The 21,901-nt window shown below is 40.1% G+C and overlaps 3 protein-coding genes across 6 annotated transcripts in view; all 3 read left to right on the top strand.

The window, feature by feature from the left end:
* rap1gapa (RAP1 GTPase activating protein a) overlaps positions 1 to 3,544 on the top strand; it is a 57,566-nt gene extending 54,022 nt beyond the window's left edge. For all 4 annotated transcript variants that reach the window (XM_069659565.1, XM_069659564.1, XM_069659563.1 and 1 more), the window contains 4 exons: positions 48 to 159; positions 1,285 to 1,364; positions 1,508 to 1,555; positions 1,883 to 3,544. In XM_069659565.1, coding sequence (XP_069515666.1) covers positions 48 to 159; positions 1,285 to 1,364; positions 1,508 to 1,516 — 201 coding nt within the window. In that variant the 3' untranslated portion in view covers positions 1,517 to 1,555; positions 1,883 to 3,544. The remainder of the gene's footprint in view (positions 1 to 47; positions 160 to 1,284; positions 1,365 to 1,507; positions 1,556 to 1,882) is intronic.
* A 1,498-nt stretch (positions 3,545 to 5,042) lies between these two features.
* Positions 5,043 to 7,049, top strand: aurkaip1 (aurora kinase A interacting protein 1). The gene is made up of 4 exons (XM_069660739.1): positions 5,043 to 5,131; positions 5,701 to 5,797; positions 5,895 to 6,358; positions 6,715 to 7,049. The coding sequence occupies exons 2-4, from the start codon at positions 5,746 to 5,748 to the stop codon at positions 6,829 to 6,831; spliced, it is 633 nt and encodes a 210-aa protein (XP_069516840.1). The 5' UTR covers positions 5,043 to 5,131; positions 5,701 to 5,745; the 3' UTR covers positions 6,832 to 7,049.
* Positions 7,050 to 7,750: 701 nt separating this feature from the next.
* On the top strand, positions 7,751 to 20,995 carry LOC138589828 (matrix remodeling-associated protein 8-like). Its single transcript, XM_069660290.1, has 10 exons — positions 7,751 to 7,835; positions 13,814 to 13,840; positions 13,946 to 14,257; positions 14,368 to 14,469; positions 14,557 to 15,021; positions 17,410 to 17,568; positions 19,320 to 19,350; positions 19,438 to 19,517; positions 19,611 to 19,664; positions 19,760 to 20,995. Exons 1-10 carry the CDS (start codon positions 7,766 to 7,768, stop codon positions 19,783 to 19,785), a joined length of 1,326 nt encoding a protein of 441 aa, XP_069516391.1. The 5' UTR covers positions 7,751 to 7,765; the 3' UTR covers positions 19,786 to 20,995.
* Positions 20,996 to 21,901: the final 906 nt, after the last annotated feature.

The following is a 21,901-nucleotide window of genomic DNA, read 5'->3' as shown; positions in this document are numbered from 1 at the left end:
ATGTCTTTAAGTTTGATTTACCTCCATGTCCTCTGTATGCGCTCCAGGAGAGTCTGTCTTCTGCTGGGACGCCGCACAAGCGGGACTCCCTCACCTACAGCACCTGGCTGGAGGACAGCACCAGCAGCACTAGTAACACCAGTCGCTGCAGCTCCCCAGGTGAGAGGGAAAGTAAATCGATGGCTCCTTTAAAGTAACTTCTGTATTTTTAACGTTAGTCTTTTTGTTTGCGCTTTATTTGTTGATTTATTTATGTACTTTGACTGTATGTACTTCTGGTGCAGCAAAGAACATTTTATCTTTCTATAAAAATGCACAAAACTGTGAAAATATGTACAATATGAAAATAAACAAGTGATAAAAAATTAAACATCTAATATTACAGCAGTCTTTACAGAATATTGCTCTGAACCATAGACTGTATAAAAAGATGGAGGACCCGTCTCCACCACCTCTCATTGTACTTATTTGAAGCCAAAATTTCCACCCGAGGCAGACGCTGCCATCTTGTGCTGGTGATGTTATTGGAGCCAGAGCTGCGCAGTAAAGATCGGCAGGTGGAGCCGCGGTAACAATATCCCGCCCCTTACGCTAACCAAAGCACACATTTAACTTAAAAAACAGCAAGGATCCCGCACATCAGCAGAACAGCTGCTTGTGTTGGTCTGAAGCAGATGTTCACAGATGTGGAAACTTCAATAACTGTAGTGATTGTTTTAGTTACGTCTCCTCTCACCGTTCCTCCTCTACTCTGCTAATCAGGAACAGATCGGCTGCAGGAGCCGTATTTGTCAACAGAGCTGTCAATCATCCTTCTGACAGCATCAAAAAACTAATTTAAACTAAACTTGTCTGAAAAATAAACTTTTGGACGTAAATCAGCATGATAAGAACTAACTATAATGACACAAACCATGTTTGAGAAAAGTGTATGTGGTGTGTATTTTGATTTTATAGTTTAACTCATGTCCCATCTGTTAACATGGAGGAGGCGGGCTTTATGAGCTATACTGCAGCCAGTCACCTCCAAATGTTTTGGCTTCACTTTTAGGGAGCTGTCATGTTGTCCATCTTTTTATACAGTCTATCAATTCCTAAAATGTTTGTGTATCCATTTTTAAATACAAGCTGAAATTGTGTCTCTCAGCTGAATTTTTCAAGCTTATTTTTCTCAGTTTATCTTTTATCTTTCAATATATATAAATAACCCTAACTCAGTCAGGTCCTTCTCAAATGGACCTGTAGCATGTGACTGGTTAAATACATCACTGACCTGTCCATCAGGGCCTGTTAAACCTGAGCGAGGGAAAGGCACCGACATCCGTATCAAACTGGAACGACCACAGGATCGTCAGTCCTCATCGGTTAGTCAACCTCATCTCGGACTAAACTGAAATCTTGCTTCTCATCTTAATTTTCCTTTTGAGTGTTTAAGACGTGTTTTTGTGCTGTTGCTGTTGCTGACGTATGGTTCTGCTCTGTTTGGTTTTTATTGCTGTGTGTGCAGAACTGTTAGCCCCAGACACCTGGTTGTATCCTGGATCTCCATCTTCAGGTTAGACTTCCCTCTGTACCGTCTCACTGTCTCTCGACAAACTATGGATATATGGAATAATTATATAATATAGTAATATATATAAATACACTGATAGCAAACCCAACTGTGCTTGTGCCTGTTTACTCTTTACTTATTGTATATTCAGGTGTTTTCTGTCTTAATTTGTAAATCATAATTCTTATCAAGGTAACAGAGGAAGAAACGGAAACCAAGAAGTAAAGATGTTTTTGCAAAGAATATTATTTAGTAATTAATGTAAATAATCGTATAATTAAACTGCATTTTTGTCAAGTTTTGACCAGATATCTTTTGTTCCCCCTAAAGCATTCCCATAAGTCACAATCCCTCTGGGAGATGAGACAAGAGCAGGCGTTCGCCACGTTCGATGATGAGAAGGAGAAAGACGAAGAGGACGATAAAGAAGAGAAGAAGCGGGTGGAGCCTGGCCGCTCTGCTGCTCAGTGAGGGCCACAGTGCAGAATATCCAGACACCTGGAGGACACTGGATTGAGAGGATGACGCACAAAGAGGGGCCAGCTTTTGCACAGTGTTGTTTCCTTTCACTCTTTTCTTTGCCTGTTCACGCATCTGTTGCCTAGTTGTACGTTTCTTGCAACATCTCTTGTTTTGAAAGAGCACATTTTTATCTGCAGATTTAAGAGATTTATTTGTATAAGATGTAACTTTGGTTTGGTCTGTCTTGTTGAAGCCCGGGTCCGCTGGCTGTTCAGGGTAGAGACGGTGCCGTTGAGCTCTTTGTGGAGACTGTGAGTTGGACTTTTGCTGCAACATAGCAGAGATAATAACCTGGATGGTTTTACCAAATCAACAAAGGTTTTGGCTCTATAAAGATCTCTAATGTACACATAAAACCAAATATTCAGCGTAGAGGAGAGGTGTTTATAGACTTGTTTCGTCGGATGCTTAAAATGTGATTATTTTGAGGGTAAAATCCAAATAGAAGGACTGAACAGCAACAAGAAAACTTTCCTTTCTGCCCACAAGATTCCTCCAGTGAGAGCGCATTGTATCATAGATCAAATGAAATGGCCTTAATACTTAAACATGCAATTTCTTTGCCCCTCAGATTTATTTTACCTCACTTTTTTTACTCACGTGTTCTGCAGCCAATAATGGGATCGCTGTATTAGATTAACTGTCAAACTAATATATTCAGAATCATTTTTAAACACACTACTTTCTTAAAGAACTGTGGCGCAAAGCATTTATTCTGCAGCACTGTGCGTGTCGTCTGTTAACGTACGGATATATTGATCAATGACTGATTTGACTACTTTCTCTCTCTGTCTGTTCTGTCGGTGAGGAGACCAGTCTCTGCTTCTTTCTCTCTAATGTTTTTATTTATTGATTTGGTTCCTGTTGAAGTGGCATTTATGGTGTACTTCTGTAATACTGTACTTCTATGGTGACTGCACTCAACATCCTGTCACATGCTTTTACTGTACGTGTTGCTTTGGAGTAAATAATAATAATGTTGTCAACTGTGAAGCTCCGTCTATTTCAAAGGGTCACATCTCTGTCAGTGCGTAAATTTGCAATGCAATTATAATAAAACAGTGAATATTTATTTGCTTTTAAAGTGAGAAAACAGCTCCAAACACAACTACTGATTTTGTAAATATATATTTAGTTGGAGTACATTGTGTATAATGTAAAGGCCATTGATTTAAAGTGGGAATGACCAACACCTGGAAATTACTGCCAAGTTAACATTTTCCTGTCGTACCCTTATTTTGAAATTTCATTTGAGAGGGTTTTTTTTGTAGAAGAAATGTATTTTCAGACGTTTCTGTCAAAGGGAAATCTCACTGTACATCCTGCTGATCATTTCAGTTGCCTTATCATCACAAACTGATGGTGTACAGTAAAGATAGTGAAGCAAATAGTTAATAGCCAGCAGGATTTACCATGAAATGAATGTTTGGTTGTTTTTGTTGTTTTTATTGTAAATAAATGCCCTGAGAACTTTAACAGTCTGTCGTACACATCACTGAATGGAAACTCTGACTTCATTTGTCTTTGCACACTCATACAATATTCAGCATTGCCACATAGGGAAAATCCCTGCTTTGAAATGCCGACTAACTGTACATGTTCCACTTCCCGACGTCTTAATGAAAGCGAAGCGAGAAAGCCCCATGAATAAATGATTTGATGTGGCTGCCCGCAAGTATGTAAAACTAGAGCAATCTAAAAGTGGAGGCTTCCCCGGTTATACAACCGTACCACATGGAATAAGGAAACACATTTGGTTTTAATGAGCGAAGAGGAAATTACACTGAATCATGACTTTAAAGGGCTTCTCAAAACAATACTGGACGGTTGCAACATACATGTAGCAATTCAGGAATCGGATAACAAAAGTCCACATTACAATGAGAAAAACAACATGAATGATAAAGAAATTAAAAGCAAAGTCCCTCGACTACTGTGTTCTGAATTTTGTTTTTATGCAAAATAGTCATACTGTAGGTAAAGTAAGAAAACTCTGTCTGATAAGCTCAGGCTAGTTTTCATGAATATAGTTTACTTACTGAGAGGTGTGCCTTAAGACCCCTGGGTTTGTCTGACTAACAGCAGATCTTGGAGAAAAAAAAACAGCACATAATATTCAACATATATACTGGTCCACAAGGCACCACAAATGAAAAGTATACTGCTAGATCACTCAGTATTTCTTTTGCTCTTTGGTGCTTCATTTATCTACCTTACACAGTATTTACAGAGTAAACTCTTTGGTATGACATAACTTTAATTCGATGAATGAAATTAATTACAATATTTATCCCAGTTTGCACAAACGTGTGTACACTCCACACCCTCTTATACTCATTGGTGTTCAAACAAGTCATATGACCGTCATGAGGAGGAACACCACTTGGCACAAGCAGAATTATCCGTCTCACTCTTTTTAACTAGGCTGAAGTATTCCATTTTTATTTTCAAATGTTTGCTGATAGGAGATCACTTTTGATGGCATGTAGTAAGTTATAAACTTACGTACTTATATTAAAGTCAGATTTAAAATTAAATTGATAAATGTGATAAAACGTAGGCCTAGAGGAAGAATAGAAGTGGAGCCTGGGATTAAAAACCTTCAAAGAGTTTTAGTTTATTGCAATTTAGATTGTAAGTGCCCTCTTGTGGAGTCATGAAGTACTCAACTCACCACCTGTATCTTTCTTCAACACAGCATTATAAATGATCAAAGTCTACGATTAAGGTTCGATGTATTTTCATTTCATAGAATTAGGATCATCATCACGAACAGTTATTAAAGCATCGGGACAAAAACATAACTTCTATTTATTCATTTGTTAATTTATTATTTATCCCCGTTAATATTATTAATACTATTATTTCTATTGTTAAAATTGAAAGCTAAACTGCCTCTAAATCCCCCAGGAGATTTTCTGAGGCTCGCTGCTGTGGCGGAACCTCTGTCAGCTATGAGAAACAGGAAGCGCATTTAATGTTTGTGACACGGCCCGGAAGTGGTGTCCTGAAGTCACATTGAAGACCCCGGTCACACGAATACGAGATAATCTAATGGTTTGTATAACAAATAAATTATTTATAGCCATGTTGTGAAATAATTTACGGAAGAAATCATTTCAGTTTAAACTTTCATAGTGACAATATCGAGACTTCAACGTTTATGGAGTTACATTGCTAGCTAGCATTAGCATTAACCCAAGCACTTCTGAAAGCCTGGGCACCGGTAATTGAATTATAACTGGAATCTTGGTCTTAATATGTTTATGTTTATTATTTCTAATTTGCTGAGCATCATCAGTAAGTTTTGTCATTCTGAATTTAGTTAAAGACAACAGTTTTCGTCGGTTGCTAGACTTTAGGCTTAGCTAATGCTAATCCAGACGTTGGACACGTAAATATAAAATAGCCGCAAATGACCAGCTTTTTTATATTTTGCATTTTTACCGTTATAAATTCACATGATGTTTCCCGTGGCTCAGAAAATTTGTAGCATTTGTCCTCCGTTTTCGTTTTACCGATTCACATGTTGAGGTTAATCTATGTATTGTCTAATAACTAAAAGTTAATCTGAAAGCTCAATGGAATAGCTGTGACTAACCACACTTCTTTACTCTTTCCAACAGGACCAGTGACCATTTCCGATGACTTAGTTTAGATCATAGTTCACAATGTTTACTTCCAAGATAGCCCTACGTCTAAGCCAGTTACGCAGAGCGACGTGTAAGTATGAACAAATATCTGTTTATTCATTTTAATTACCTTTAACTTCCTGTTTAAGTAATGTGACCCAAGATTACATAATTTCCTTTATCCGTAGGTGCACTTAAAGCCCATGGAGAACATTTTAATGGCTGTGTACAGCAGGTGCTTCCTGCTTACTGCACCTCACTAACACAGAAACAGAGAAACTATTCAACAGCAGCCGACAACACTTCTCCTCCTCGATGGGTCCAACTTGAGCCAGAACTGGAGGAGGCCCTTGTGCCACGCAAGCTGTCAGTTAGTCCTCTGGAGAGCTGGCTCTCCCTGCGCTACTCCCTTCCTCCCCCTCAAGAGTCACCTCTGCCACAGGAGGACGTAGGGCTTGTGGAAGAGAAGTTGCTGCCACCCATCTCTGTCCCTGTTTTGGAGGATGGGGAGGGTTCAGCGACACCCCTTAAGTGTAAGAATGTTATCGAGATCAGACGGCGGAGGATGAACCGGCATAAATACAGGAAGCTGCAAAGACGGACTAAATTCTTAAGAAGGAGAGTGATGGAGAGCAGGGGGAGAAGGAAGCAGGTGAGGATTTGTTTTGCATGGAAATAAAAAAGGATTGTGTTGTCAAATCAGCATGCAGCATACTGACAAGTGGTATCATTAATATCAGTATTTGGTGTGATAGATTGATAAGAAAATTAACTCTTAATTGTAGTATTTTACTTTAATTCTTGCCACTTGCCGTAGATTTTTATGCTAAACATAATACTTTCATATTATATTTAAAAAAAATTCTCATCTTGAAAGAAAATGTTCATTCTATGTAGAACTGGTGGTCTCGTGTGCCTGACATACTCTCATTTTGATAGTTTCCCAAAACAAGCTTTATATAAATTTACTTTCCCTATTTACCAACTGTGTGCGTTTGCCCTCTGCAGAGACAATTCGAGGACGACCTGAAGAAAATTTGGACAAGAGCTGGACTGAAGAAGGCTCCAGATGGATGGAGTACACCTAAGATCTTCATTAAGCAGCATGGGAACAAAAGGGACTGAGAAACACAAACATTTAAGTCATCTAAGTTTGTGTCACACCGGCCAGTGCTGCACACACCACACTTCACACATACTGCTGTTTGAACAATCACCCTACGTCCTGCGCTTTGCAGCCTAATTGCAGGATGTTCCAGTGATGAGGACCTGCTCCCTGTGTGTACCATTATTTCTAAGAAAGTGTACATAATCTAATAAAGATCCTTCTCTGGCAAGCCCAAGGCATGGTGTGCTGTAGTGTTCTATTGCCCTTATTATAGGACGATTATAGGACAAGTTACATTTCCCTGTTTGTACTGTGGGTGGCAGTATTGTAAAAAAGGATGCGCTCACCCTTAACTGGCCATTGACAGTGGTTACTAAGTTTAAGTTTAATCTTTTAGCAGATCTCATACCCTTTTCAAATAGAGATAGATGGTATAATAAGACTGATAATAGGCGTCAAAGTAAAAAAGATCTGACTTTGAGGACTTTAATCCAGTAACCAGCCTTTCTTATAGAAATATGGGAGATGAGAAAGGATTGTCTAAAATTCCTTCCTTTCGACCATTGTAGATTCCTCATATCTTCATGTATTTAATAGTAGAGTTTGTTTGTTTTTCAGTTAATACAAGGACTCGTCAGTTTTGGATTGATGGATGGTACACTATATCTTTTGGGACTGTGTTTCTGTTAAGATTAGAAGGATGTTAATTGCAGTGCATTTCTCGCAGATGTGGGTATATTATTGTTTCCTACAAAACATTCCAAAGTTTATTATCCTATAAGTACACATGTTTTTGGTGAAGACTGCAGCACATAGGCAGAGCAGTGTTGGATTTCATGGACGGTGGAGGCGGAGCCCCATGCAGGCTCCTCACAGCAGAAGTTCAACAAAACACAGCTGAGCTGCTGCTGCTGCTCGCTGAACTTGAAGCTTCTTTTGTTTGATCAATTGATGCTCACTGCACCTCTGTCGGCTGCCAGCTCGGTGAGAACGATGCGCCTCGACATGAGTCTCCTCCGAAGTAAGTTTTTGCATTTTATCCTACAAAAGAAAAGTAACTTGAGAAAACTTTCATGCAGCCATAATTGGATCCAGGTTTCTGTCTGGAACAAAAGCCCAAAACTATTTAGGTCAGACTAGGTACTACTGCGCTGTTAATGTCTTCTTTTAAAATACAATTTAAAAAGTCCTTCCACTGGTTCTATTTGGATTTTAAGCTGTAAATTAAACGACATAATACAGCAATTACCCGGTGTTAGCTGCAGTTTTTAAACTTCTCATTTTGGTTGCTGTTTGTCAAGCTAGTTTTTGCGTTTGATTATTTTTTAACGCAGTAACCATCCGCATGATCAACTTCTAAAACTAGTCTTCAAATTCAAGAATCCCTTCGTCTTTTTGTGTTCTTTGTATTTACATACTCCACGGGTTTTTACTTAATGTTGACCCAACACTCTAAACAAATATTTTTAGTTAGCCTACATATTTTATTTCGATAAGCATTGAAACCAGACTTTATGTTTGTCTGTATATCGATCTTATGTTATTTAAAACTATATTTCCTGCTTAAGTATTTTCATTCAAGATAAGAGAATTAGCATTATTTTACTTTGACAGCTTTTATTTTGAAATATTCAGAGCTCTGAATAAAATATGTAGCCTATCAAAAATGGAGCCTCGTGGACTTGAAAGTAAAACGGAGCATGCACAGTAACGCAGCATGCTTTGACCAGCCTCAGCCTGCGGATAAACAGTGTTTGTGGTATTCTTTATGGCTGCTGCCCAATGTGTTTCTACTTAACTGCGGTCTGAGCTGAGGAGTCAGCACAATCCTGCAGCCTGTCATTATATGTGTCAGTAATGAGTGTTTCACCGTGAGTGGGCTGCGTGGAGGAGGGGGATTACCACCTCTACCTTGTTTATGATCGGTGCTGTCTTAATGAACGATCATCAACAACAGGACGTGGAAAAGTCCAGAACTGCTGTTTTGAACAAGATACGCTTATAAACTTGTAGCTGCACGCAAGACATAAAATCTCAAGGTCACTAAAAGGTAACGTGCTCGGGTTCTGTACAGCTCGAGTAACAACTTTCTATTCCCACTTTGTTTAGAGATTTTATTAGAAAAGAGACCCCCCCCCCAAAACTTACAGCTCCTGTGAGGAGTTTTTCACTGGTTATGAAATAGACTGAAATTTAGTGTGATGACTCTATATGAGCCGCAAAAGCAAACCAGACCATCAGCGACAAGATTGATTATTTCTATATAGTTATTTATAATGCCTGAAACTGCTGGCGGGGGGTAGGTGTCAGACTAAGCGATTAACTACATGCTGCCTTTGTTTACATTTTCCAGGGCAAGAATTTAAAGTGAGTGATATATATGACTGTTAAAGAAAGCAGGATGGGATTTTTCCACTTAAGCATGTACAGGAAGAAATCAGCAAAGAGATAAGAGGTCCAGCTTTGTCCACCGGGGGCGCCAAAATCAACACAAACTGAAAGTTCCTCACCGGAGCTTTAAGTTGCCTTCAAACATATTTGGGCTTGATCAGATTTACAATAAATGTCATCATTCGAACTTACCATCAGCTTCATTATAATAAATACAGTATTATTTATACTAATATTAACAAACATGTTCTTTGTAGAGTTATCTATCAGCATCTAATACATCTAATGTAAATCTACAGAAAACAATAAATTAAAGAAAAATGAAAGGCATAAGGATTTAATTTATTATCATATGGTATATAATTATGATGCTAACGCAGTGAAAGGTAGCCTACTTGCAGTGGTAATACAATAATTATAATTATTATAATAATAGTAATAATAATTATAATATAGTAATTGTAATTTTATTATTAATAAGAATGAAACTTTACATTTATACCACATTTCATACAGAGGGAGTTTTTCAAAACAGGGGAATTAAAACGTGTTCAAATTCTTTGCAATAAAAATAGCAATCAAATGAAAAACAAACAAAACAGCCATCACATAGCAAACAAAGCTTTATGCTTAGCACAACAGAATATGTGAATAATAAGAATAAAAGACAGGAAGAGTGACAGCTGCTTAAAGGGAATGTTTAAAGCCTTTTAATGATGGTCACAGAAAATACATCTCATGCAAAGTTAAAAACATCTGACCTCTAGATTTTTCCTATTCTAGTTTATATTTAGAAAACTGTCTGCGCAGGATCTCCACTTTAATGACGCTCTAAAACACAACAAAGTATTAATTCTGCAGTCTGGTCCCAGAATTTAAGAGCCTTGTAAACAAGTGCAACAACTTTAAAACCAACTTTGACAGAAAATGCATAATTTGCCTAAAAATAACTGCAACGTCTTGGCTGCCATCTAACGCACACCTGAGTGTCTCCACAGCAGAGTCAATAAACTCTCCAGGGCCCCTGAATGCATCATTGTATGTTTAGCTGAGTCTGCAGCTGGGCACATTTGTTTGGTTTATTCTCAGCCCGTGACGTGGCTGTGAGTAAACTTCACACACCCTCAAAATCAATGAATCAGAGAAATAATGCTGAACAAACACGAGCTTTCTGCCTTAGTTAAACTTATACAACCGTTTGTGATTCACTTTAGAGATCTGTTAAGTGATTCTCAATGTGACTCCCGGGGTTACGAATGGCAACAGCGATTTAGCAGCTCATTGGGTAAATGCCTGTTATTAAAGCTAGTAACTCAATAGCACATTGTTAAGTGTTTAGCGCTTAAACCAGCCCGGTGAGTCACCAGCCTGTGTGTGTCTGGAGGAGACATGAGAGAAAATTACAGAGACTGGGACACTTTGTTTTACCTTCTGCAGGAAAGTTTATACCCCTCAATAAGAAACCCACTGAAGTTTTCCAGCATGAGGTCTCCTCTCAGATTGCCAGTGTGTGTGCCGGAATGATGCTCAGCTTTCATTATTATTATAGTTCATACTTATAAATCTCTGCATGCTCTGCTGGGTTAAACTCTCTGTATAAAGCACAGCAGCAGCTCTCAGGTGAAGTGTTGTTTGGATCTGATGAGATGAACAGACTCTTGTTTCCTGTGTGCCCACATATGAAGTGAGTCAGCCATGATGAGCTAAACATCTGGAAGGAGAAGGGTCGTTTGGTCTGTTTCAAACAGCCTTTGGTTCAAGGCCATGTCAGTGATCAAAAAGCCACTGTCTGAGCTGTTTCTTATTTGCTGCTTTAACGCAGCGGTAGAGAAGTATTCAGATCTTTAGCCCAAGTAAAACAAGTATACGAAACTAATCCATCAAAGCCCTGCAGTGAAACCGTCACTGTATTAAAGTAGTCTAAGAAAAAATGCACTGAAAGTATCAAATAGAAATCCTTCTAATAATCCTGACACTATTATCAGTCCGTTAATGTTACTGAGGCGTGCAAGTAGTAATTTATAAAGATGTTTAAGTTACTGTCAGCTAGTGTTTTTTATGTGTGTTCTCCACCCTTGAACGAGCCTCTGCAATACTTATTGTTTGATCAAGACCGTTTTCATGGTGCCCTTAATACAAACAAACAAACAAACAAACTGTATGGTCTAAAATATATGGCTGTATATGGGGATCAGTTGTAGGAGTACCTTATTTAGCTCAGCGGTTAAATCTGCAGCCCCAATATACAAAGGCCATAGTCCTGGATGCGGCGTCATAAAGTCATAAACAAAAATAAGCTTTTAAAAATGGCGTGCCTTTTGTTTGCGCGTTCCACATTTTATTGTAAGTGTGTCGTGCAGACTAGGTCTTGCTCTCTTGTGGTCTTGACTCAGTCTCGTCCTGCCTTGATCTGGTCTGGCTTTGTCTCAGTCCATACACACTCTGGTTCTTGTCATGAGTTGGTCCCTGTTTATTTGGTCTTGAAGGGGGCGGCTGGGACTCAGTGGTAGAGTCGATTGGAAGGTTAAAGTAATAATCTGGAAGATTTTCATTTAGATAAACGTCTTTTGACGCCCAGCAGTGGTTGGTCTGCCAGAGAGGGTAGGCGGAGCTAAGCGGCTGCTTTTCCGGTCTCTGCAAGTGTTGCGAGTAAACAGTAATCTACTATGGCTGAACAAACAAAGAAAAGATGGATGACTACAGATACAACTTCAACAATAAGTGAAAATCCAAAGAAAAAGAAACAAACTCGACGCTCAGATGAAGGCAAACATTCTGAAAAGGAAAGCGACCGTCAGCGAGGAAAATCAAGAGTTACAACCAGAGCCAACCGTGGACGCCTGGTTATCTGGGACATTAGGTGCCGCCAAAAAACAAACAAACTGAGAATTTCAAGGTTCTCACTTTAAGATTCAATTCCTGACTGCGATGCACAACATGTCGACGTGTTCTTGGGCAAGAAACTGAACCCCAAATTGCCCTCGAAGGCATAGCCATCGGGTATGAATGTACAGATACTGATTGGAGATTGGCACGTAGGCCTTTGCCATCAGTGTGTGAATGTGAGTGTGAAAGGCTGAATGTGACATGTAGTGTTGGAAGACTAGAAAAGCGCTATATAGGTACAGTCCATTTTACCATTTACCATCTCACTACTACGAGTAAGATCTTACTGAGTATCCCTTTAAGGCTCTCCACGGCCTCACTTCTTACTCGTTTTCCCTTTTAAGTACAGTGTGAGCCTGTGCGTGGTTAAAGGTCCTCAGTAAGAAGTCTTTGAACTGTTTCCAGGATACGGCATAAAACCAGAGGAGACAGAGAGTTTACAGTAAGGGGCCTCAGAGCTTTGGAGTGGTCTACCGCAGGACATCCGGTGGTCTTCTCTTAAAACATACTTTTATTGGATTTATCTGATTCTAATCGTACTTGGATTGTTTCTTTTAATTTGTCCTACATTAATCTTCTGTCCTTTGAAGGTATGAATTAATCATGGCATATCTCTGCATTTAAAATAGCAATCACATTTTGTACGCACTGAATCTCTCCTCACATTCGTTACACACAAAATAAATAACACCACATAGACGTCTGCACCTCTGGCTTCGAGAGGTCACAGCACCCATGAGCAGTACAGTAAAAATACGCAGGTGTTTGGTGTTGACACCAGGTAGTGTGACTGAAGTGAGCTGAATAGCAGCTCGATTCTTTCGTCCCCTCAGGATCATGGCCTTGCAACAAGCCAGCAGCAGCGGCCAGGATGAATAGAGGCTCTGTGTGCTTTGGCTGCACGCGTCTCCGCTGGGCCTTCAGTAAACAGGCGACGAAATAGCACTGTGGGAAATAAGGCATAAGAAATAGGCAAATGTGCTGTAGGAAAAAGTCCTATCTCTGGACACAAACAGGAGGATTTGTTTTCAAGAGATTTTTATTGACACCAGGTGTATTTTTTTCTGCTTGGAACTTTCACCATGTCCTTCTTTCTTCATTTTTCCTCTGTTGTTTTAAACAGTCCTCTCTCTGAACCCACGTCTGCTCCAGTGCTTCAATCTTTCCCCGTTGGGTCAGTCCAGGTCAAACCTTAACTCCAAAACCATTACAACTTTCTGCTGAGTCTTATATACGTATTTAACAAGCCTTTTAGAGAACAGGAAGATTGTTATACAACAGAAAGAAGTAGGGATGGAAATCTCTTTTCAGTGAGCCGGATCATTCGGCTCTGCTCGGCAATAAAAGCCGGCTCTTTCTGTTCCCAACCAGCTCCTAATTTAGTACCGATTCAAGGTCCAAATATCCGTAAATTTACATTATGTTTGGTTTAAAAACTTTAAATACAAATATCAAACATTCATACTTTCTTTTTTGCAAGAGAAGCAGCAACGTACAAAGTCTTAAGTCTCTCAAGTTACCAAAGTGAGACATTTCTGGATCCTATTTGACAAACGATTATATGATGACCCTTTTAGTATGCATGTATTAATTTACCCCTCCTAAAAAAATGTCTCTTAGAGGATGGACGGCTCCCTGTGTTCACTTAAAGGAGCTCAAAAGTACAAACAAAGTGCGTCAGTAGGACAAAACTCTAACTGCTCATGTTTTTGTCTGTTGCAGTTCTTGCAGTGCTCTTCCTGCCAGCAGGTGAGACATTTCTCTTCCATGCACTCACTCAATAAAGCTAAATGCATAGTAGTTCATGTTTGGTGCTTCTCTTTCTGTCACTGAGTGTTTATTTCTTAATCTTAGCATGGTGTCAGAGCGGCGGCAGCAGCAAGCTCGGCGTGGTAGTGGAGGCCAAGAACATCACCCTCCCTGCGGGCACTAAGGCCGTCCTGCCGTGCCACAGCCCCCGCATGGTGTGGACCCGGGACGCGCTGAAGGACCGGCAGAGGGTGGTGCACTGGGACGTGATGCGCAGCAGCCCGGAGTACTCTGTGGAGCGAGTCATGGACATGTCCCCTGGAGGACGTCAGAGGGTCTACAACGGCTACAACAAGGGACGCATTTCCATCCCCGACTCTGCTTTCAACGACGGAAACTTCTCCCTCGTCATCGACAGTGAGACTCTGATTTACGTTGTATTTTATTGGATGAGGACGATGCCTCTGGACATGCTTTTTGTCCATTATATGATTAAAATAACTTTTCTGTTTGTGCTTATTTTTCAGATGTGGTCACGAATGACAAAGGAGTGTACACCTGTAATCTGCACCATCACTACTGCCAGATCCACCAGTCCATCCAGATCCAGCTCAACGTCACTAAATCAGGTGCGGCCTCCTGATCATACTTATTACATGAGTCATAACGCATCAAACAGATTACATAGTGATCTTTTAACCATCGTATTTCTCCAGCTCGGAAGGAGAGGCGTTACTGGGATGGAGAGAAGACCGTCTTCGTGGTCCTGCTCGGCAGCTCGGTGGTGCTGCCCTGTGTGAACCGGCGCCCCCTGTGGAGAGAGGGTCTCCAGGAGGATCAGCAGCAGGTGGCTCACTGGGACTTCCAGGCCCCTGGGGTGCGTCCTGACAGGGCCGACCGCCTGGTGGACCTCTATGCCTCGGGAGAGCGCCGGGATTATGGACCCCTCTTCGCCCAGAGCAAGATGAGTGTGGAGGAGGACGCTTTCACTTTAGGGGACTTCTCACTCTCCATTTCTGACCTGAAGCCCGTCGACAAAGGCCTGTACTCCTGCCACCTCCATCACCACTACTGCGGCATGTACGAGAGGCGCATCTTCAGGCTCACCGTGGGACCGCCGCTTCCGGCCGCCCCCACAGCAACAGCAACCAGGAGTTTCCAGAATGATGTTCCAGAGCCAAGTAGGTCACCGAGAATTAACAACATTACAACAACACTTTGACTTTGTTTTTCCAGTTGCTCATGATGGTTAGCGTTTTTCCCCTCTTGGTTGAATTGTGCAAAGAGCGACGACACAGCTCCTGGGTGTTTTTGTTGTTGTATTTATAGGCATAGTTGGTCAGTTAAATCAGCTCCTCTTCTTGCCAGCTCTCTCCTCGGACTTCTCTGTTTTTGTGTTTGAGCTGAGGCGGGAGGGAGGAGGTCGAAGGAATGCAGGAGCGAGTCGGGTCACAAAGGAAGAAATCTCCCTGTCAGTTGCTGAAAGTGAAATCTGCTCTGCAAATTGGACCGAACCATTAGCAGCTTTTGCTTGACAAGCAGCTCCAGTAAACAGCTTTTAAGGAAGTGGTCACATTTTCCTTGGCTGCCTGTTTTTTTTCTTTAACAGCTGGAGACATTTTAACCGCACGGTGCAGAGGAGTCGGCTCCAACAGCCAGTCATTTTGGGAGTGGAGGGTCATATCTTGTGTTTTTTCCCCCGCTCCATTTAACCCCATTTTCCAAAAGTCCCGACCACGTGTCTAGACTGGTTACACGGTATCTCCAGTTCTGTTTATTCTTCTTTTCTCCCAGTCTGCTCTGTTTCTCCGCTGATGTGTATCAGCCTCTGTGTTAAGTTAAAGGAAGTCGGATACATCTGTTCAACATCTGGGCCAGCTGTGACATGAAAGAGCGAAGTGAGGGGAGGGGATGGAGGTATGTTTGGGACTATAGATCCTCCTGCCTTGTAGAGAAATGTTCATTAGCTTCATAAGTATGTTTGGATGAAATGAACACGTGGAAAGATGGCATCCTGCCTGCATCTGTTAAGCAAACATCATCTAGGGAGTCATTTCTTCTTCATGCATCGCTGGTCTTCAAGCGTTTTAGATTAAATCCAAGATGTTCGAGCGCGTGAAGGCGCCAGCAATCATCTGTCACGAGAGCTGCTGCGCTTTAATGCTCTAATCATTTATGGCAAACACGAGTAGAATCTGTTTTCTTTGTACTCATGAAGGAGGCGTTTTGTGAGCTGTCAGACATCCAGCAGAAAATCTCTATCTTTGAGAATGAAGACGCTCCCCTCCAGTTCATCGACTTGCAAATGATGCGCATCCCACAGGAGCAAAAACACAGGCTTAACCTCTGTGCGGCATATGTGAGAGAGCCGCTAACACGCACGCGCATGTCAGATCTGTCAGGAGAATGGTAACGACGCGGCTGCAGCGCCGCTTGAGACAGTTTGAGCTCCAGAGACGACGACCTTGGACACGTCTTTGCGATCTCATGCATATTGGCTACATTAAACAATGACAGGCGATAATTGCAGACCGAGCCCCTGTCTCAGACCGGGGCCATTAAGTCGGAATCAGCGTCTGGACATGATGGTTTTGAAAGCACGATCAGAGACGGTACATGAAATGTTTTCCTCATTAAGGCCCCAAGTGATGCTGAATTTTCAATGCACAACTCGGCTGCTTTAATGAGACAACAGAGTAATGTTGTATTTAAGATAAATATCCAAGAGGGAAAGGTTTGATGTCTCTACTAGGCTATTTTTCTGTAGTCTTGCTTTCGTGATCAAGCTGCATTTGAATTTAAAGTGAAATCCTCCAATAAAAAACATGCTTTAAAGTGTTATTCTGCAAAAGTAGCACAGTTCCCAGTTGTTTTAGTCTTGCATCTCCAAGCCCAGTGTCTATGTTCTGAGCTTGTTGCCTTTAATAATTATTTCCAACTGTCTGCAAAGTGTACACAAACAGTCCGGGTCACTGTGAGGCCTGTAGCCTCCTGCAGATATGTGTTCAGACCGGCCTGCGAGGCTCTGATGAGCTCTGCTTTAAGGTGTCACAGATGTATTTTCCGTGCATGCAGAAACTAGACGTGTGTGTGTGTTTGTGAGACGACGTATAAAAGGCCCAAATGGAAAAGTCATACAGACGTGCAGACAGACCACATAACAGAGTTTGTCTCTCTTTCCTCACACTTCGCCTTTTTCTGGTCCGCCTGGTGTTTTTTTTTCTGAGGAGAAAAAAAAACATAACAGCTGCATGACATCAGGTCTGGAAGTCATTACCACAGAGCGGCATTCTGACATTTAACTCCTGCTCTCCTTCTGTCTCTGGATACAAATGAAAAGGAAGGAGCCTCGAGGGGAACAGAAATGTTTAGTTATGTAGAAAAGGTTGTTTATTGCCATCATGTCAATCTGCTGTACAAATCCAACATATCACAGCTAGAACACGACAATAAATCCTCTACGATGAACAGTTATTTTAATTGAGTTGTATTGTGAATCACCATGTAGAGTATCTATTATTCCTCCCACAGGCTCTGTCTGTAACCTTTTACTCGTGTTCTTCCTTTAGGGACAGAGGAGTCGGAGAGTCCCCGCGTGGTGACCGTCATCCTCCCGGAGCACCGAGGTTACTTCTTGCAGCACTTGGGCTACTTCCTGGCAACATTCTTACTGCTGGCGTTCATCGTTGTCGCTGTCATTGTGTTGACTCGACGGCGCAAAAAGAGAGGTATGATCAGGGGTGGAGCGGTGGCTGTAAAAGTGTAGGACATGAGCAGGGCCGGCTCCGGCTGTTCTGATGCCCTAGGCGAGATTAGGATTTGACGCTGCTCACTGCAAATGGTATAAAATCATTTTTTTCTGCCACGCAGTATCATTTTTTAAAGATATATTGCATTACACTTACTACAATGTGTTGGAATATGAGGACATTGTGGAGCCTTAGACCCCAGACGGGGCGTATGAGGGATTCTCTCCCAGGATTTTATGTATAAAAAGCTCTATTCTGATGCAAATGTATGCACTCTTTATTATCATTCAAAGTGAGTTTATTAGTTTATTAGTTAGTTTATTAGTTTCACACAAGAATAAAATATAACTAAGAGATGCAGAGCACATGAACAAATTATTAAAGCATGTGTGTGGATGTGGTAGAAACCTGCAAATGGCTTATTTTAAAACCACATCCAGACGTCATTAAAAGGTGATCCAAACCACCAAAGCAGCCTAAATATCAGTTTTCACATCAATAAAAATGCAGAATTTAAGTTAAAGCTCCTGTGAGGAGTTTTTTGCAAGTTATAAAACAGACTGAAATTAATTCTGATTGCTCTGTATGAGCTACAAAAGCAAACCAGACCATCAGCGACAAGAATTATTATTTCTGTATAGTTATTTTTAATGCCTGAATCTGCTCGCTGCCTTTGTTTACATTTTCCAGGGCAAACATTTTAAGTGAGAGACACATGTGGCTGTTCAAGAAAGCATAAGATATTTTGTTAAGAACAACCATTATGCATGAACAGGATAAAATCAGAAAAGAGATAAGAGGTACGGCTTTGTCCACAGGGGGCGCCAAAATCAACACAAACCTAAAGATCCTCACAGCAGCTTTAACAAAAAAAAATTAAAAAAAATGTTGCTAGACGATAGAATAACAAACAATATCTTTAGTGATCCAATTTATGTTTTGACAGCAGAAAATATTAAAATTATTTTTTTTACATAGACAGTGATACAAAGGGTTTGATTTCCACAAAATAACTCCCTGATGTTTGATTGACAACTGACCAAAAGATGTTTTATACAGAGGAACATGGAGATGATTAGCCTGTGTAACTGTGAATTGTTAACAAAATAGTGTCTAAACAAACAGGTAAATCTGTGTTATTAAATAACAATTTAAAGACAAATGTACAGATTTGAACAATGCTTATGTTGTTATGTCAGAGAGAGAGGTGCAACTGTTTTTATAGCTGTAATATTCTTACGAGATAGTTGTAATACAATATTAGAGTAAGATGAATATGGATAAATTAAACTATAATATAATGTTTAAAAAACAAGTGTTGTTGACAAAACTCATTATTTTTCTTAAAATCCCAAGAGATTTAGTGACCTTTTTACAAAAGCGCACCTTAACTGCTGTCATTAAACACTTACTGACTAGAGATGTAAAAAAGTGAAATGATTTTGTTACCATTAGTTTATTATAAAATGTAAAGGGTTTTCTTGGTTCATATTATACAGTATATACGCATAATATATACATGTATTATGCTTTGTATTTCTGATTCTGATTCTGAAAACACCCACGGGTGTGATGCACCTGGATACAATGTTAGAGCGTCTAACCCAACCCTTCTTCTTGGCTTGTGTTTGACGACAGGTTCATATTGTAATATTATAAAAGCCTTTTCACGAAGAGCACATTGGAAAGATACAGGGTTGTTGAGATTGTGTGTTTTATCCTTTGAACAGGGCTGGAGTATGAGCTGCGTGGATCTGATCGGTAAGAAATCACAAGACTATAAATAATGTACAATTTTTCATTTAGGTTAAAACCCAGTTTTAAACAACACTAGGTATTTCTTTGCAGGGGCAGCCGGATCAGCAGAGATGAAATGTCTTTAGAATGCACAGAGCTGAAGGCCTGTAACCAAGCACCTCTGAATTCAGGTACGGTAAGAACCGTACACACACGCCGTAAAACACACATTAATAAAAAATGGGTGCTTTTTTTATAACCTGTTATTCTACTACAACCCACAGACTACAAAAACAACCTGCTAAAAGAGAGAGATATGGCCAAAGAGTGCAATAACGGTGAGTTTATTTCAGTACACAAACATCTAATAGTAACATTACCACAGCCTCAGATGAGACAGATAACATTTCCCCTCCCCCACCGCCTCCTGCAGACTTTGAAGGGAAGATGTGGAAATGAGCGATGTTTCTGAGATGCTGCTGGCAGGTCCAGAGCAAACACCGGAAGAGTATAAAGGACCGTGAAGAGGAGGAGAAAACAGAGGAAACCCACGAGACACAGGAGGAAAGCTCCCTCTGCTGTAACTCTAACACACTAAGCTTTTTCACTAAAAGCCACCATATGTTTTTACATGTTATTTTTTGTATAACTTGCATTCTCACCAGCTGATAATACTAAATGGTAAAACATGTATTTGATCCGTACTCTTTGCATTCATTCATTGGTTTATGTTGGATATTTTGCATTTTTTTATCACGTTTTTTAAAAATGTTTTTACAAATTGCATGCTGTTTATTAAAGTATGTTTTATGTGTACTTTGCATGCTTACAGGGCTGCATCTGAGCATTTTCTTTTGTGCACAAATTGTACTGTAATTTGTAAAGGTATTACTACATGAATTTACTGCTAATTTACTGTATGTAGACAGCGTTCGGAAACAAGTGCCGCCAATTTCTAGCGATACATTTTGAAGGATTATCTGACCTTTCCCCCTTTTTTTCCCAGCACTTTGCTCTTTTAAATAGATTTTATGGACCTAAATTTCTCTCCATATAATATGTTTCCCAAGTGGATGTATACTGTAGAGTATAAATGTACAATACGTTTATTCATTGATAATTTATCAGGTGAAAACTAATGAAATTACAGGACTTAAGGCTCAGTCGACCAAAGCTCAGGAAAAAAAGGACCATTCGTTTGATCTCTAACCGGCTGTGCAGAACGTGTGTGCATCAGTCATGAACAATGTACCCTGCTTTCTAAAAACACTGAATTAACATTACTAAATCTGCTGGTCTAATAATATGTTAGAAACTGTCTGTATGAGTTTTACTGCAGGAAACAGAGAGTCTACTGTCTCCAAGCTAAATCACAAAGTTTCCTTTCACCCCCTTGTTTCCTCTTTGTCTTTCGCTAACTTGCGCACACTTTTCTGTTGGTTTCTTTTCAAGAAAAGATTTCTCCCAATAAAAATTCAGAACAGTAGCTGCAGCCTCACTGATCACTGTTTGTTCCACTTCTTAGAGGACAAGCCAGCATTATTTACAGAGCACATTTCAAACACAGAGGTGATTAGAAATGTTTAAATAAGGACCTATAATTTGAATTAATATTGTATCAGTAGCCTCCCTCTGAAGTCTTGAGGATCGGGAGTAAAAGAGGAAGAACATTTGAGGTAAGTCATTAAACATTTTTTTAATAGTAGAGGGATGAGTGCGGCAGAGACACTGTAGACATCTGTTTTAGCAGGCATTAACGTCGTGTTCACTTACTTACACAGTTCAATTCAATATTCTTTATTAGCATGAATGTAATAAAAGCAATACTACCAAAGTGATAATGAGATGTGAAAGAAAAGATACAATTCTTACTATCAAGAAAAAAGCAGGAAAATATAACGCTTGGTATGTGTGTGTGTGTGTGTGTGTGTGTGTTGTTTATGAGGTGTTAGCGTGTTTTTGAGTGTGTGTGTGTGTGTGTGTATCAAAGTGGATGTTTTATGTGTGTGCGCTTATTTGTTTACATTGGTGTTTTTGCCATCTGTGTATGTTATTAGTTGTTGTAAGTATGTGTGTGTGTGTTCATGTTTGTTTATATTGTTTGTTTGTTTTTACATATATATGTGTGTGTTGTTTTAGTTGTTGTTTTTGGTAGTGTGTGTGTGGGTGGGTGGGGGTAGTAGTAGTGCCTGGGCTGCAGATGGCTCCTCCATCAGACCTTCCATCACACTCAGTACTGTCTCACTGATTAATTAGAAGTAATTATTTAAAATAAATGTTAAATCTTAAGTAAAAAATTAAATGCAGGTGACATTATAAAACAGCTCTACATTAAAAAGCGTCCACCTGTTCAGCTCCTGAGAGGATCAGTCACATAAATCAGTTACAATCACGTGATTAGCGTCTAATTATTATTGCTGTCATTTGTAATGATTGTTATAGACAGTTTTAATGAGCCTTTTAACTGGGGAGGAAAGCCCATTGGCTGATGCGATCATTCGAGCAGCTGGTTCTGCTTTCCCTCTATATCTTTCACAGCGCTGCATATGTATTTTTCTATTTAATTTTATTTATT

This window comes from Semicossyphus pulcher, unplaced genomic scaffold (assembly GCF_022749685.1).
Source record: "Semicossyphus pulcher isolate SPU_LCO1_2020_fin unplaced genomic scaffold, fSemPul1.0.p SCAF_13, whole genome shotgun sequence".
In the NCBI taxonomy this organism is placed as follows: domain Eukaryota; kingdom Metazoa; phylum Chordata; class Actinopteri; order Labriformes; family Labridae; genus Semicossyphus; species Semicossyphus pulcher.
Note: the sequence above shows the minus strand (reverse complement) of the source record. Positions and strands in the feature narration are given on the sequence as shown.

What these genes read in the sequence shown, in the direction of transcription:
- LOC138589828 (XM_069660290.1), top strand. Translation starts at nt 7,766, where the DNA reads ATGCTCACTGCACCTCTGTCGGCTGCCAGCTCGGTGAGAACGATGCGC. An exon ending in GAATGATGTTCCAGAGCCAA is followed by an intron (nt 15,022 to 17,409) that starts GTAGGTCACCGA and finishes TTCTTCCTTTAG; the next exon opens with GGACAGAGGAGTCGGAGAGT. An exon ending in CCAAGCACCTCTGAATTCAG is followed by an intron (nt 19,518 to 19,610) that starts GTACGGTAAGAA and finishes TACAACCCACAG; the next exon opens with ACTACAAAAACAACCTGCTA.
- aurkaip1 (XM_069660739.1), top strand. Translation starts at nt 5,746, where the DNA reads ATGTTTACTTCCAAGATAGCCCTACGTCTAAGCCAGTTACGCAGAGCG. An exon ending in CCAGTTACGCAGAGCGACGT is followed by an intron (nt 5,798 to 5,894) that starts GTAAGTATGAAC and finishes CTTTATCCGTAG; the next exon opens with GTGCACTTAAAGCCCATGGA. An exon ending in GCAGGGGGAGAAGGAAGCAG is followed by an intron (nt 6,359 to 6,714) that starts GTGAGGATTTGT and finishes TGCCCTCTGCAG; the next exon opens with AGACAATTCGAGGACGACCT.